At 45.0% G+C, this 16,632-nt stretch overlaps 1 protein-coding gene across 1 annotated transcript in view; it reads left to right on the forward strand.

The window, feature by feature from the left end:
* Positions 1-8,178: 8,178 nt before the first annotated feature.
* GRB14 (growth factor receptor bound protein 14) overlaps positions 8,179-16,632 on the forward strand; it is a 48,016-nt gene continuing 39,562 nt past the window's right edge. The window contains exons 1-2 of the mRNA XM_060280225.2: positions 8,179-8,575; positions 12,122-12,254. Of these exons, the coding sequence (XP_060136208.1) occupies positions 8,403-8,575; positions 12,122-12,254 (306 nt within the window). The 5' untranslated portion in view covers positions 8,179-8,402. The remainder of the gene's footprint in view (positions 8,576-12,121; positions 12,255-16,632) is intronic.

Consider the following 16,632-nt stretch of genomic DNA (forward strand, 5'->3'; position numbering starts at 1 on the left):
CCTGAAAAAGCCCCAAATGTCTTCTGCTATTTTTGAATTATCCCAACCTTGAGGAAAACATAGGAGCTGACTCCCCCTTCATCTTTTAACAGCAGTGACTAATTTTCTCTTTTTAAAAATGTCAAATTTTCAGTTCTGTTTATATTTACTGTTAAGGTATATTGGAGTAGGGTTTTAAAGTTGTGGTCTGTGGACCACCAGTGGTTGGTAAGCTCATTCAAGTGATCCATAGCATGTCTGCAGGGCTGTCTTAAGCCCTGGCGCCACGGTGCGAAGATCCCTCCGGCGCCCCCCGCCCCATTTGGGAGCGCGGCTGCCGCAGGCTCAGCAGCACAGCGCCCCCCTGGCACCCTGGCACCCTGCACCACCCAGCCTTGCCATAGGGCCGGCCCTGCATGTCTGGATTTGTGGTTGAAGACAGAAGAGATGGCATGTCCATTGCATTAAACATTGATTTTTAATTCTGTTTTATTGTGTCTTTCTTACATTGCATTACTGTATTATAATTTGATTTCTGTGCAATTCTAAATTGTAATACAATAAAACACAGGCAATAAAAGCACTGTATTAGAAATTTGGTGGATCTCCAGGTAGGAGGGAAGGTGTCCCCTGTTGAAATCTTGGACTGTTCTCAAATGTACCTCTGCAGCACTGGTATATTTGAAATCAGTCCTTTGAAACATTTCCCAGCTATGTGCTACAGCTATAGAACCTACTCCCTACCCCCCCCCCAATTTTCTCATTATAATAGCAAAATTCAACTCAGCCAACTCACCCTTAACATAATATTGTCTACTCTTCAGAACCTCAGGCAGAGCCTCTTTCCCATCACTTCCTGCCTTATACATTCGTGAAGCCAGATAACGAACGTCAGAGTGGGACCCTGCTGTTACTGAGCTGCTGTCTGTCTTATCCACAACTCATGCTGCTAGTGGATTTCTTATGCTCTTCATGGGGGCCCTTCATCCTTTGCTTAAAGGGCAGCTGGACACAATGCAAAATGGGGACCCCGGCTGCTCACAATCTTAAATTCCAGAGGGTCCATCCAGTATACTGGCTCAAAGCATCATGTTGCACTCCATTACTCAGAGTAAGTCCTGCAAGCATGAGCCAGAGGTTTTTCTCTCTGCAAGTATATTTGCACCTGTGCATATAAATAGTCATATGCAAATTTGCATCAAGCAGTTGTGCCCTAAGTCTTTAAAGCCTTTTAACCTAGCAACAACCTTCTACTTTGCAAACACACTCGCCTGAAATTATTTCTTCCACCACCCACCAGTCCTCTCCAGTGCAATCTGACACACATTTCCAAATGGTCCCACTTACATGCACAAAGTAAGAAATCTCAGCTGTTTGCTGCAGAGCTGTTTGCCAAATATGGGGAGGTCATGTGGATGTAAAGGTTATGTATTTATATCTTCCGTTGCAATTTGCGTTCCAGACAGAGATGTTTTCAGAGATTTTTCAAGGCTAAAATGTCCAGCAGATGAGGCTCATGTTAATGGTTGCATTTATTTTGGCGCTTATTATTCAAGAGATCTTCCTGCCTGCATGGCTGAATGTGGGAACATCTGATTTCCCACCGTGTCAGCCAGTGCTGGAAAATATTATAAGGGGGGTGGGGTGGGGGAACGCTGTACAATTTACAGCTATTGTGATGTGCAAAAGCATAACTCTCCAATGCTTTGGAAATTTTCAGGAACCCTTACTGTAACTTTTGTGGCCTGACTACCTTGCACTTTCTAAAATGAGATGTCATGCTTTGCTTAACACTTTTACTGTAATAATAAGGCAATTCGAACAGCTGCAAAATTAACCCTAAAATGCACTTACTGGCCTTAATTATCCTTTCAGGTTAATCACAAAGTGGCAAGCAGAGCAATTTCCTGGGTAGAAGTTGCCTATGAGAGTCAAAGCCTTTTGTGTGTGTTCTGGCTTCATGAAATTGCCTCTTAAATTGGGCTGTAACAGTGTAGGATTTTTAATGCCAAACAGTATTCGCGTCTTGCACAGATTTATTGGACAATGCTGTCATCTTTGTCATCTCATCCTGTAAAAACCAAGAAAGAAAACCTCCACTGAGAAGGGCTGCAGTAGAGCCAAGTCATGTCATGTCCTAGAGATGGTGGTATACTGACAGAGGATTAATGTACACTCCATTTCTAAATTCTCCTAATTTTTGTCACAAACGGACATGTGGGAAACTTGTGATAGAAATAGTATAACATTTGTGCGTTTTGATGGCTCTTGCAGAGATTCTGTGGATTTATTGTCATACTGGGTCCAAATGGTCTAATTCCCACATAATAGCGCATAGGATTATATCTTTAGTTGTGAATGGCAATTTTATACACTGCAACTTAGAGTGCAATGTTATGCCTGTTTACTCAGATGTAAGTCCCACTGTGTTCAGTGGGGCCTATATAGGATTGTAGCTGTAATGTTGTATGAACATCCCTCGTCCTACAATAGTAAATACAGTTGCCAGGGAGGAAGCTTCGCTGAACACAGTGGGATTTATTGTCCATGGAAAGGATGCATCTGTGTCCTTCGTTTCTGTGGCTCAGATCCCATAACCATCAGAGTTATTTGCTCCTCAGTCAAACCCCACTTTAAATTTGATGGTTTGAATTCTGATCTAGATTTAAATCCCCTTTTCATATGTTCATATTCTATTTTATAATCAAAAAGCCTTCTCATCTGGTTGTTCTGAACTACAACATGATGTTCCTTTTGCTTGCTGAAATGCTTATAAGTTAGAGATTCCATCAAGTAGAAAGATTATTTGTACTGCAAAAGTTATTATTTTATATAGCAGTAGCAAAATGGCTAGATTAGAAATTGGAATGTCTCCTAAGCAACTACTGAAGGGAGATGTTTTGATTACGGTAACTAGAATAGTTAGGAAGGTTGCTTCTGAACTGCATTTTAATTTACAGATGATTTGATCAACACTATATGTGCCCATGTCTTTTTCAAAAGACAATTTACTTATCATTTTTATCTCACCAACACCACCACCACTCCCCCAAAAAATCCCCCCCTCGGTGAAATGTTCTCCCCAGTGAGATGTGCCAAGAACCTTCATGAACATCCCTTTGGCCCCAGGTAAAATCTTTTACCTGGGGCCAAAGAAAGAAGGCTGATCGCCGAAAAATTGATGCTTTTGAGTTATGGTGCTGGAGGAGACTCTTGAGAGTCCCATGGACTGCAAGAAGATCAAACCTTAAGGAAATCAGCCCTGAGTGCTCACTGGAAGGACAGATCCTGAAGCTGAGGCTCCAATACTTTGGCCACCTCATGAGAAGAGAAGACTCCCTGGAAAAGACCCTGATGTTGGGAAAGATTGTAGGCCCAAGGAGAAGGGGACGGCAGAGAACGAGATGGTTGGAGTTGGACAGTGTTCTCGAAGCTACCAACACGAATCTGACCAAACTGCGGGAGGCAGTGGAAGACAGGTGTGCCTGGCGTGTTCTGGTCCATGGGGTCATGAAGAGTTGGACTGGACAAAACGACGAAAAACAACAAAATCTTTTAACATCACTCAGTTGGCTAGAGTGTGGTGCTGATGAGGTTCGATCCCCACATGGCATTGCAGGGGGTTGGACTAGATGATCCTTAAGGTCCCTTCCAACTCTACAATTTTATTATCACCCAAGCATTTCACAGATTAGGGTGATCTGTTGATGGCATGCTTTTGCTACAAACGTTCCAGAAGTCTAGTCATGTGAAATGAGTCCTCTTCAAGGTTAAGTTCTCCAGGATAAGTGAAGGACAACAAGAATAAGGAGCAAAGCTCGAGGAACCTGGGGAACTGTAGCATGACAAAACAGAAACCTGCCCTACGCTGCAGCTGCTGTTAATTTTTTTAAAAGCAACAGAAGAGTTGGAAAAGGAAGGATAAGGAGGCACATGTGCAGAGAGCTGAAAGAAGAGTTGAGGGCCTGTCCTGTCCTGTAATTTGCCAACCGGTCTGCTTAAAAGAAAGAGAGAACTAACTGTGCTACCAGGCCTAAGTTCTACTGAATGACTGAGCAGGAAGGAGCCACATTCAAGGCCTGAGGAGAACTGTAGCTTCTGGAGACAGTTTTTGGACCACAGGGTTTTGGACCACTGAACTGTACCACTTTGCCTTTGGAAAGAGTTCCTTGCAGACATAGGGATGCTTTGAGAAGGGCAGAGGATAAATCTTGTTTCCTTTTAACCCATATGTTCCCTATCCTTTATACATCCTTTCAGCCTACAAGTTCCTTTGCCCATCCATTTCTTTTTTAGAAACTACCTAGCTCCTTATTAGGGACGCAGGTGGCACTGTGGGTTAAACCACAGAGCCTAGCCCTAGGGCTTGCCGATCTCCCGTTGTTCAGTCCCTGCTCCTGCCAACCTAGCAGTTCGAAAGCACATCAAAGTGCAAGTAGATAAATAGGTACTGCTCCGGTGGGAAGGTAAACGGCGTTTCCGTGCGCTACTCTGGTTCGCCAGAAGCGGCTTAGTCATGCTGGCCACATGCCCCAGAAACTGTAATAATAATAATAATAATAATTTATTATTTATACCCCGCCCATCTGGCCGGGTTCCCCCAGCCACTCTGGGCGGCTTCCAAAAAAACAGAAATTCTAAAATACAGAAATCCATCAAACATTAAAAGCTTCCCTAAACAGGGCTGCCTTGAGATGCCTTCTAAAGGTCTGGTAATTGTTCTCTTTGACCTCTAGTGGGAGGGCATTCCACAGGGTGGGTGCCACTACCGAGAAGGCCCTCTGCCTGGTTCCCTGTAACTTGGCTTCTCGTAATGAGGGAACCGCCAGAAGGCCCTCGGAGCTGGACCTCAGTGTACGGGCAGAACGATGGGGGTGGAGACGCTCCTTCAGGTATACCGGACCGAGGCCATTTAGGGCTTTAAAGGTCAACACCAACACTTTGAATTGTGCTCGGAAACGTACTGGGAGCCAATGTAGGTCTTTTAGGACCGGTGTTATGTGATCTCGGCGGCCGCTCCCAGTCACCAGTCTAGCTGCCGCATTCTGGATTAGTTGTAGTTTCCGGGTCACCTTCAAAGGTAGCCCCACGTAGAGCGCATTGCAGTAGTCCAAGCGAGAGATAACTAGAGCATGCACCACTCTGGAGAGACAGTCACTGGGCAGGTAAGGACTCAGCCTGCGTACCAGATGGAGCTGATAAACAGCTGCCCTGGACACGGAGTTGACCTGTGCCTCCATGGACAGCTGTGAGTCTAAAATGACTCCCAGGCTGCGCACCTGGTCTTTCAGGGGCACAGTTACCCCATTCAGGACCAGGGAGTCCTCCACACCCGCCCGCCTCCACATGACGCCTTGGCCAATAAAGTGAGATGAGCGCCACAACCCCAGAGTCGTCTGCGACTGGACCTAATGGTTAGGGGTCCCTTTACCTTTACCTAGCTCCTTCTTAAATCCCATATGCCCAGCCACATAACAAATTATGTGGCCTTGCAGACATTTTTTGACACGGCACAAAATGTGCCTAGCTGCACGTTAGAATAAACCCTGTGTTGAATGACTGATAATAATAATAATTATTATTATTTAAAACATAGCGTAAGATGAGATGTGTGGAAGGTACAAAAATATGAGGGTTCATTCACTTCTTCCTCCACATTGAGCCACTTTAATTAAAACCAACCAGGTTTTATAGGAACATTGATATATGCGTGGGTGTCCTTTCATAAAGAGGGAATCCAAAGGGCTGTGAGTCAGGCAGTCTGACTGTATGAAATGAGGAAGCTTTAATTTTGACAGTGTTCAAATTAAAACTATAGAAAACATGTCTATAAAATGGTTTAAAGTAATTGCTGGTTTTATATGGGATTCCCTTTAAAAACTGGCAAGTGGTTGGATGCAAAACTGCATTCCAATAAAACATAAACTTAGTAAGTTGCATAAACAGAATCACATCTAGGGCACATCTTGCAGCATGAAAAGGGAAGCCTGGGGATAAATCCTTTGGTCTCTTGATTGTTCTGTTTTTAGCAACTTCACAACCACATGCATCCTGCTCCCCATCACACAAATGCCACTGATAGCACCACATTAAAGCCTTCATTCTGTGCCTGGAATAATCATCAGCCAACATTTTATTCCTTGAAAAAAACTTCTTCTTTACAAGCTGCTTAAAAAAATCCAACTTTCTATTTTTGCTCCTTTAAAACTAGTAAGAAACTATGGTAATTCAGATTTACTGAGATCAATGAATTGCTTTCTTCCTTTTTTTTTATTAAAAAAAGCTTCTGTTCAAGAACATACTCTGGCACAACATGCAGAACCAGGTTGGTTATCGATAAAAATTGTGAAATTGAAAAATAGCAAGCCAGCTAATACTACAGAATTGCACAACAAGAGTTCTTCAAAATATTCTCATAGATACAGATGGATAGCTGCAGTGGTGCCAGCTTGAATAAAATATTGGGGGGCTGGTAAGTATTTTTTATTCCTTTTTATATTAAAAAATGTACTCCTTTAATGTTTTTATCTCTTGTTATCTTTCCTTTTCTGCTTTGTTCTTGCTTTTGTTTTGCTCTGCTTTGTGTATGTGTGTGTTTCTTAATCCTCTACACTGGGTTAATGAGGGGTTTGCATACATAGGAAGGTGATGGATGGTTGGTGAAGGACCCTCTGCAAGAGGAGGGGAAGGGAAGACCTCTCAGGGTGGGGGCTGGGAAAAGGACTCCCACTCTTCTCTGGATCCAGCCATACCCCCCCAAAAAAATCTAGGAAGAGTGACTTCTTTGCAAAAGCAGATGGTTGTGGTCTTCCCGTGAGCATCTGGAGTGCTGGACCAGATGGGCCTTTGGCAGAATCCAGCAGTGCTCTCCTTATGGCTGTGCTCATATCCAATGAGAGCAGAGATGCTCATCTGGATGCACATGATGGGCCTCAACACTACAATGCTCATCGGAGCCCTGCTGACTGGGCTGGATTCATGGCACAAATTCCTCCTATGGTGGCACCACTTGCCACTCATTCACCTACAGCAGGCATCCCCAAACTCTGCTCTCCAGATGTTTTGGGACTACAACTCCTATCATCCCTGACCACTGGTCCTGTTAGCTAGGGATGATGGGAGTTGTAGTCCCAAAACATCTGGAGAGCAGAGTTTGGGGATGCCTGACCTGCAGGTTGACCAGGGACAGTCTTTTAAACATAATTGGGACTTCTGAGTAAGTATGGAGAGGCTGTGGCTACATGAACAGAGCCTCCAAGTGTCCCTATTTTCCAGGGACATTGCTGAATTTACAGAAGCCGTCCCAGTTTCTGATTTGATCCCGGAATATCCTGCTTTTCCTTAGGACATCCCTATTCTCATCAAAGAAATGTTGGAGAGTATGGAGTTATGCGGCCCCTGAGGGAAGGAGATAACCTTTAGAAGACATCTGAAAGCAGCCCTGTATAGTTTTATTGTGTTTTTATATACCATTGGAAGCTGCCCATAGTGGTTGGGGCAACCCAGTCAGATAGGCAGGATATAAATAATAAAATTATTATTTATTATTATTATTTATTGAATAGTATGCCCCTATTTTCATCAGAGAAATGTCGGAAGGTACGCATGAGCGAAATTATATGCACCTTTATTTATGTAATTTATTACAAGCTGCCCTTTGGCAAAAAAACAACAACCCCAAAACATTATGGGCCAGCTTCCAGGATTAAAAAATAAAATAAAAATCAAAACGACAATGCGGTTGTGCATTGTACAAAATTGTCCAGCGCTAGATAAAAGATGAGGACAGATTATTAGAGGAACTAGTAAGCCTCACCGGAATCAATGGGGTTCACTTCTCCGTAATAATGGACAGCGCACAGGAGAGCAATTATGGGGTGGGATGGGGGCGCACCCACCCCATAGCATGTTTACTCAGAAGTAAGTCCTTTTGTGGTCGGTGGCGTTACTCCCAGGTAAGTGTGTGCACTGGCTCTCTCAGCCTCCACGACCTGGTTTCAAGTGCCAGTTAGAGAGGCGGTCGGTAGGTGGGTGGGAGAGGTTGCCTCCCGTGCCCCTCCGGCCCGTGGCAGCCCCTCCGGCCCACCGATCTCTGGTTCTCTCCCCCCCCACCGGCAGCCCCGCCCTGGACTTCCACGCGGGGAATCACCTCTTCGCTGGCTTCTCGGGCGGCTCCTCCCCTTCTCGCTGAACGCCGCACGTGGGGCTTGGCCGAGAGCCGGGCGAAGGAAGAAGGGAAGGTGTGCGCCGCCGCCGCCGGGGCCGGTCTCTCCCGCGCAAGAGCAGCCGCCAGCGGGCACCTCCGGCCCCGGGATCCCGACTGGCCCAGGAGGGATGCAGATGTGCCTTTAGGAGCTGCAGCAGAGGAGGAGGAGGAGGCGACCACAGCAGCAGCAGCAACCGGCTTGGAGGGGGGGGGGGTGATGGCTACCCCTGTGGCGGCAGGTTTGCGGAGCAGCGCGGGGAGGGTTGCGGTGGAGCGGCGTGGAGGACTTTCCCCGAAGGGCGTCGGGGGTCGCCGCCTCGGAGAGCTCGCCTTCTCGCCTTGGCTCACGCCAGCGGCCCCCCTCCTCTCGGCTCGCCTCAGGGAAGACAGGTAAACCTGGCCGCTTTGGGCGCCTGGTGGAAAGTGGGGGGAGGGAGGGAGGGCTTCAAGTACAAAGGAGGGTCATCCTTTCAAGTTAGGGGATCCTAGGTAGGGAGCAAAGAGGACGCCTCAGAGCCCTGGGAGAGCTACTGGAAGAAGCCTCCATGTGCAGGGGGAGTGTATCTTAATGATAGCAAGAGGGGAGAGGACAATTGCCGAGATGTCTGCTGGTTAACGCTGGAGACGTCGGGTGGCTCATCTTGACTCATGGATGCTTCAGTTGAGATTCCTGCATTGCAGGGGGGTTGGAGTGGATGACCCTCGGGGTCCCTTCCCGCTCTACAATTCTATGATCCCATGAAACAGAAGGCTGGGTTATTAGATGAGCAGGTAGATTTTCTCTCTGGCGAGCAGGGGGAAAGTCCATTCGTTTCAGAGCAGGGGTGGACAACATGGTGGACAACTTCCAGTTTGGGCTACAGCTCTCCTAATCTCTGGTTATTGGCCATCCTGGCTGGAGCTGCTGGTAGTCATTCCTGCATCATCTGCCAGGCCACAGCCCCCCCTCTTTTTTTAGGGCCTCTCTCCTCCTCATTCACCCCCCCCCCCAGCAAGAGTCAGAGCTGCAAGCCTTCCCTTCTGAACAGGTGATCTCACTTTGGGCACCTGTGGGCCAAAGAATCTCTGGCAGGGGCCCTGTCTGAACTAGGTGAAACTCAAGGCAAAGAGCTTGGGTGCCTTTGAACAATTGGGGGAAGGTTGACATCAGCACAGAACTGCTAGAAATGTTTCGGAGGCCTGTGTAATTATATATTGGATTCAATTTTGGAAGTAAAATTGGGTTGAAGGTATGTGGTAGAAAATCCCATCAAACTGTCACTTTGTATGGATTTTTAAAAGTTACTATTTCAGTGGGTTTAGTGATTGGCATTCTTTTATGTTAACAACATTTTCCACACGCAAGGGTGGGGCACTCTACTGCTAAATCTTACCTGGGGAATAGAGAGTACTGGGTTCTGTTTACCATGACAAAAGAACTTTCTGACAAGGAGTCAAGTGACAAGGATAATTTTCTGAAAGTGAATTGTGGCACCATTGTTTCATGTTCACTTTTGTCATGCTTAATGAGACTGGGGCTGCTTCCAGACCACCTGATTTGTTTGCACTGAACTTCTTGGGGAGATCAGATGATATTTGCTACCAATGGAGCATTCATTCTGATATGTGTGTGGGGAGATGAGACGATATTCCATCAAGCAAGTGTGTTATTCCACTTTTCAGGGCTTTCCCCATATTGCAAAATAAGGCATAATCCATTTCCTTATTGCAAAAAGTCTGACTTGTGTGTTGTGGGGAGGGGGGATTGTTGTGCATGTTGTGTTGGCTCAGGGAGAAAACAATACTGTACATACCCCAGGCTTTCAAACAAAACCTTGCTTTATTATAACATAACTAGACTGAGGGAAAAGCTCCACCCAGCAGCTAGATTGGGGCAAAAACTACAGGAGGCCAACTGGACCAAAAAGCACCAACCAAACCCATCAGCATACACAACCGTATATGAATGCCAAATCAATTTTAACTTTGCAACCTGAATTTATTGGTATGTGATTGAATCCCCCCTGAAAAAGTGGCATTCTGAAAACACCCAGGTTCTTCTAGTAGCATTCTCTTTAGACTTGCCTTTTGACTGTTTAAATTAGATGGGTTATACAGACTTATTTGTATATGGAGACATTTGTGTATTTGGCATTTGAGATTTCTTACAATCAAGCAGCATATAAATTTTATGGATTTATTATTATTATTATTATTATTATTAAGGCTGTATTGAGCTCCCGTTGCTCGGTCCCTGCTCCTGCCAACCTAGCAGTTCAAAAGCATGTGAAAGTGCAAGTAGATAAATAGGTACCACTCCGGCGGGAAGGTAAATGGCGTTTCCGTGCACTGTTCTGGTTCGCCAGAAGCGGCTTAGTCATGCTGGCCACATGACCCGGAAGCTGTACGCCGGCTCCCTTGGCCAGTAAAGCAAGATGACTGCCACAACCCCAGAGTTGTCCGTGGCCGGAGCTAACGGTCAGGGGTCCCTTTACCTTTATTGTAGTAAAGTAGTCAGATGGATTTATAATTGCGTACATGTAAAAAGGCAGAATAAATTATTCTGTTATATTTTCACTGTCTGCTAATTTATGAAATTAATGAATGCAGAAACTTTCCTTACGAGCCATATATGTTCCAGATGCCTAGCAGGTAAAGAGCAGCAGGGAAGTTAAAGAATAACTTTAAAGCAGAATCACCAGTATTTATGGTGCTGATTCTAATGGGTAATCAGAACAACTGCGTGTTTTTATTGTTCTAAAAGCTTTAATGGAAAAAGATCTTAAACAATGCATTTGAGATTACCTGAAATGCCACTCCTGATCCCTGTCAGGGACAGTTCAATACATTTTGTGATGTGAAACATAACATTTGAATGGTGCCAAAATTTGCTGACCATCAATGGGAGTCCCTCTTATTATGTGCCTCCTGAACTAGCTCTCTTATACTGGTTCATACTAGGGCTAGCCCTGGATTCTGTTCATATTAATTTGAATTTAAATGGGATTTACCCAAAGTAAGTATGCAAGGGATTAGTCTAAAGTTGCCCTTTTATGCAGTCATATTTTGGAATGAGCCCCATTGAACATGCTGGATCTCACTTCATGAGATCAAGCAGAATGTTTGTGATCCTCATAAATTAACTATTAACTATGGTTGGTTTCACTTGAACTTTTTACAATATAATTCCTTTAAGGATTAAGACTGTAACTTCAAGCTTACCCAAACCAGAAGACATAACTGGAAATTGTTCTATGGTAAGATTTTTGTCTCACCCTTGAACCTGCCTTATTTTGACTTTGAATTGGCTACGTCATTAATGAGAAATGGTGGCCAACGATAGCCAATATTCTAGCACTGTTCTTGTGACAAAAACAATTACTGTTTTCTTTATAGAAAGTTATTTCCCAGAGTTTGGGGGAGTGACTGTACAAGCTTTGAAAGTGCACAGAACTCTTCATCGGGCAGAATTGAGCAGCAACTGCCTAGTTAGGCTATTTGCTTGCTTATTTAATTTCATTCCATTTATGAATAACTTCAAAATCATAAAATCACCAGCAGTAAAAACATGTAAAAATAAGTTTACTGTATATTCAATCTAGGATACACTTAAGATAGACTTAAAAGGTTTGCTGGAAGAGAAAGGGTGTTCAATAGACCCTGAAAAGACAATAGAACTGGTGCTTATTGAATTCATAGATTTGGAAAGGACCACCAGGGTCATCTAGTCCATCCCCCTGCAGTGCAGGAATCTTTTGCGCAACATGGGACTTGAACCCATGACCCTGAGATTCAGAGTCTTGCTGCCTTTAAAGTCTGCCTAATGAAATCTCTGCGTCTCTCAGCTTTGCATATTTCCCCTTCACAAACAGTTTTCATTTCTTGTATTTTTTGCATTTTGGCTTGGAATTAGAGAATTGTTTTGTATGAACTATATATTATTATCTCTCAACATAGGGGGAAAAAGACAGAACTTGATGTGCTAGAAATCCCATCCATACCAAATCCCTTCCCAGAGCTTTGCTGCTCTCCGTTTACATCTGTTTTGTCAGCCAGCCTGTTGCCCAAGGCAAATCCCAGGATAAAACAGGTAAGCCTTACTCAATTCTGACAGTTAAAGTGCGAAAGAAAACGATGTTTTTTCCTCAAATTGTTGAGAAAACTACTCCAGTACATAAAAATGAGCACATTCGAAATATTGAATGATTTTGCTTTTGCAGTTAGCACAGTAAATGTTTTCTTGTTTGTTCACTGCCGCAAGCTTGCAGTGTAGTATCGGTAGTAGTAGTAATAATATCTATTATGTTTGAATGGTGAGTTTCACTGAATTTGATGTTAGACTCCTTTGCTTCCTTCTGCCCATACAACTCTCCCATTTTGTAGGCCAGGGTTTGGACTCTGTTAGCTCTCCAGATGCTGTTGACTCCAACTTCCATCAGCACAGCCAATGACCATGGATGATGGGAGTTGTAGTCTGTAGCAACATGTAGAGGCCTGCTGGTTCCCCATCCCAGATATAGACTGTTAGATTCCTCACACCTTCGACACTCTTCTTAATCCTATATTTATTCAGTAAAGCTTTGTGATCGCCCAGGGAAATAAGGAAGCGAGAAATAAGCTTGGGTGAACTGGGCTACTTTTATTAATTTAATGATAGCAGGAGATCTGAAGTAGGGAATCAGCATCTGGGAAACTGATTAGAGCTGAGCAATGTCTGGTTTTCAACATCACACTATACCGATATACCATGATGTCTGAAATAAGGATGGAACTATGTAGAGGTGAACAGCGTGATGTCCTGGCGACTGTCACTACTTAGGGGTAAAAAAAAATAATGGATCCATTTTCACTTACTTTTACTGTTACTGTTGTAACAGAGCAACAGGGGCAGCAGGAATCATGAGAGAAGCAATGGCCAGCTTCATGGTTTTTCCCACAGCACGGTTTTGTATATAGCACACCCACACATTGTGATCTGTGATATATCGCCATGCTGAATATTATTTTAACAGCATCTGACTACTGCTGGAAGCTCTGCTTCAGAAGGCTGAAGCCAGCTGGTTCTCACCATTGCCTCCTCCTCTGTGTCCTTGATGGCTGATCGGCTGCAGGTGGAGTCACTCTGCCTTCTCCCCCTTCAGGCGGCTGTTCAGCGGGCGAAGCTGACTCCTGGCCCATGACAGGGAAGAACTATTGCCATAATTCAGGCATAGGCAAACTCGGCCCTCCAGATGTTTTGGGACTACAACTCCCATTATCCCTAGCTAACAGGACCAGTGGTCAGGGATGATGGGAATTGTAGTCCCAAAACATCTGGAGGGCTGAGTTTGTTTATTATTATTTATACCCCACCCATCTGGCCGGGTTCCCCCCCCCCCGCCACTCTGGGCGGCTTCCAACACACATTAAAATATCACAGATTAAAAACTTCCCTAAACAGGGCTGCCTTTAGGTATTTTCTAAATGTCAGGTAGTTGTTTATCTCTCTGACCTCTGATGGGAGGGCATTCCAAAAGGCAGGTGCCACTACCGAGAAAGCCCTCTGCCTGGTTTCCTGTAGCTTTGCTTCTCGCAGTGAGGGAACCGCCAGAAGGCCCTTGGTGCTGGATCTCAGTGTCCGGGCTGAATGATGGGGGTGGAGACGCTCCTTCAGGTATAGAGGACCAAGGCCGTTTAGGGCTTTAAAGGTCAGCAACAACACTTTGAATTCTGCTCAGAAACGTACTGGGAGCCAATGTAGATCTCTCAGGACCGGTGTTATGTGGTCCCGGTGGCCGCTCCCAGTCACCAGTCTGGCTGCCACATTCTGGATTAATTGCAGTTTCTGGGTCACCTTCAAAGGTAGCCCCATGTAGCGCGCATTGCAGTAGTCCAAGCGGGAGATAACCAGAGCATGCACCACTCTGGTGAGACAGTCTGCGGGCAGGTAGGGTCTCAGCCTGCGTACCAGATGGAGCTGGTAGACAGCTGCCCTGGACACAGAATTGACCTGCACCTCCATGGACAGCTGTGAGTCCAAAATGACTCCCAGGCTGCGCACCTGGTCCCTCAGGGGCACACTTATCCCGTTCAGGATCAGGGAGTCCCCCACAACCGCCCGCCCCCTGTCCCCCAGAAACAGTACTTCAGTCTTGTCAGGATTCAACCTCAATCTGTTAACCGCTATCCAACCTCCAACCGCCTCCAGGCACTCACACAGGACATTCACCGCCTTCACTGGTTCTGATTTAAAAGAGAGGTAGAGCTGGGTGTCATCCGCATACTGATGAACACCCAGCCCAAACACCCTGATGATCTCTCCCAGCAGCTTCATATAGTTATTAAAAAGCATGGGGGAGAGGACGGAACTCTGAGGCACCCCACAAGCGAGAGCCCAGGGGTCTGAACGCTCATCCCCCAACACCACTTTCTGGACACGACCCTGTGTCCAGAACAATTCCTCGGGGAAACTGGTATTTGAAACCCTGTTACAACATCATGGTTCTTTCTTATTTGTCATCCTTTTTGTAAATTGATTTACCTTTTCCTCATAAGGAAGGTATTGTAGCCCCCGCCCCCCGATTATTTTAGTTTCCCCTTTTGGTGCCTTTTCCAACTTCATTGTATCCTTTTGGGGACGGGACAAGCAGAACTGTAAAGGAGAAACCAAATGTGGCTACATCAGAGGTTTGTTTAACAAAAATATTATTTGCTATCTGGTGTACTGTCTCTCCACTAATAATCCCTAGCATGGAATTTGGTATTTTCGCAGCTGCTGCACATGGAATTACTTCTTTCCTAACTTAGCTACCACAGCCCCTTTCTGATTGCCTCAATTTGCATCCCTTTATGCTTAATTAAACTGAACCTCATTTGCTATTTAATTGGCCATTCACCCATTTTGGAGAGAAGCTTTTGGATCTCTTTGCAATCCCCTTTTGCTTTTACCACCCTGAGTAATTTGGTGTTACTGTACCAGCAAACTGCCCACTCCTTCTAGGTCAATTAAGAACAAGTTAAAATGCACAGGTCCCAATGCAAAACCTTGGATCTGCTTCCCAAAGTTGGTTCTACTCTTTGCTTCCTGATCTTAAACCAGCAACTAGCCCATGGGACAAGAAGGCCTGTCTTCTTGTCCCATGACTGATAAAGTTAATTCATGTTAATTGTGAAAAAACCATTGGAAGCCCAGGTATATAATGTTTACTGGATCACCCATCCACATGCTTGCTGACACTGCTGAGATAGAATGTGCTTTCAGCTACCCTCTCATTGACTTGGTAAGTAAAGTTTTATTTACAACAAAAAAGAGCATACCACACATGCTTTGAAACAGTGGGTTATGGAAACAGCCAGAGGGGACCCTGTCGCAAGTAGTGCCCTGGATGAGATTCAAGCTAGAAGTGCTGTTGAACTCACTGGGAACAGTGATGACTGTGAGATCAAATTCAATGTATGCAAGTGGAAAGTTGCCTAGAAAGTCCAGCCTGGTTACATTTGATTGCGAAAGCAAAAACTTCTCAAAAATGAAGGGGTTAGTTAAAAGCAGGTCAAATGCTTCCAGAGTCCTTGAAGGTGTAAAGTGTGACTTGGTGAGAGTTGGGAGAGTTGTTTCTTAAAACCAAATCTCATACTGTTGGAAGGTGTACAAAATGTGAAAGCTAGTGTACAGTTGTTGATGAAGTCTTTTGTGAGGCATCTCCATCTATCTTGCTTTTCTGTGGATTGTTTCTCAGTCTCTTCACTGAGGCTTACTCTCAGGTAAAGGACAATTCTTTGCACATTTATTTAGAAGTAAATCCCACGGAATGAAGCAGAACTTCTTAGTAAGCGTGCCTGGAATTGCAGTACATAGGAATTAGTGAGTCTACATTAGAGTCTTAAGGGAGGATTGGCGGGGTGGGGTGCGGGGAGAACATTCTCTTGAGCAAGCAGAAATCCTTTTCCTGATGGAACATTCTTGCATTGGATAAAACTCTGTGGGCGAAGTCCAAACTTCTGGCAGGCAGCAGCAAGGCTTAAAAGAGCAGTGGAGCGACCGCCATATTTAATAGCCTTAGGCCTGGGTAAAGAGAAATGTTTTTGCTTGGCGCCTAAAGACATGTAATGATGGCGCCAGGCGAGCCTCTCTGGGGAGAGCATTCCACAATCGGCATGGAGGACATAAAGAAGGGCCTCGGATGACAAGCGCAGGGTCGGGGTCAGTTCTAATGGGGAGAGGTGATACTTAAGGTATTGTTTTGAGTTGGGGGGGGGAGTTAAGTCTAGATATCATCTTTGGGATCTTGCCCGTGATTTTTATAACTCCAGGATTATATTCCCTCGAAGAAAAAGCTTCCAAAATGCTCAGACCTGACAGCCAAGTATGCTGTGTTTGTTATGTTGAGTCATAGAAAATTATGGAGATTTGGGGGACGGGACATGATGTCATTGGAGACTTTGATAACAATAGGACTGGCGGTCAGTGTGTCATCTGGGAGCTGGAAGAG

The sequence above is a fragment of the Zootoca vivipara genome, chromosome 1, assembly GCF_965207765.1.
Source record: "Zootoca vivipara chromosome 1, rZooViv2.hap1.1, whole genome shotgun sequence".
Classification (NCBI taxonomy): Eukaryota; Metazoa; Chordata; class Lepidosauria; order Squamata; family Lacertidae; genus Zootoca; species Zootoca vivipara.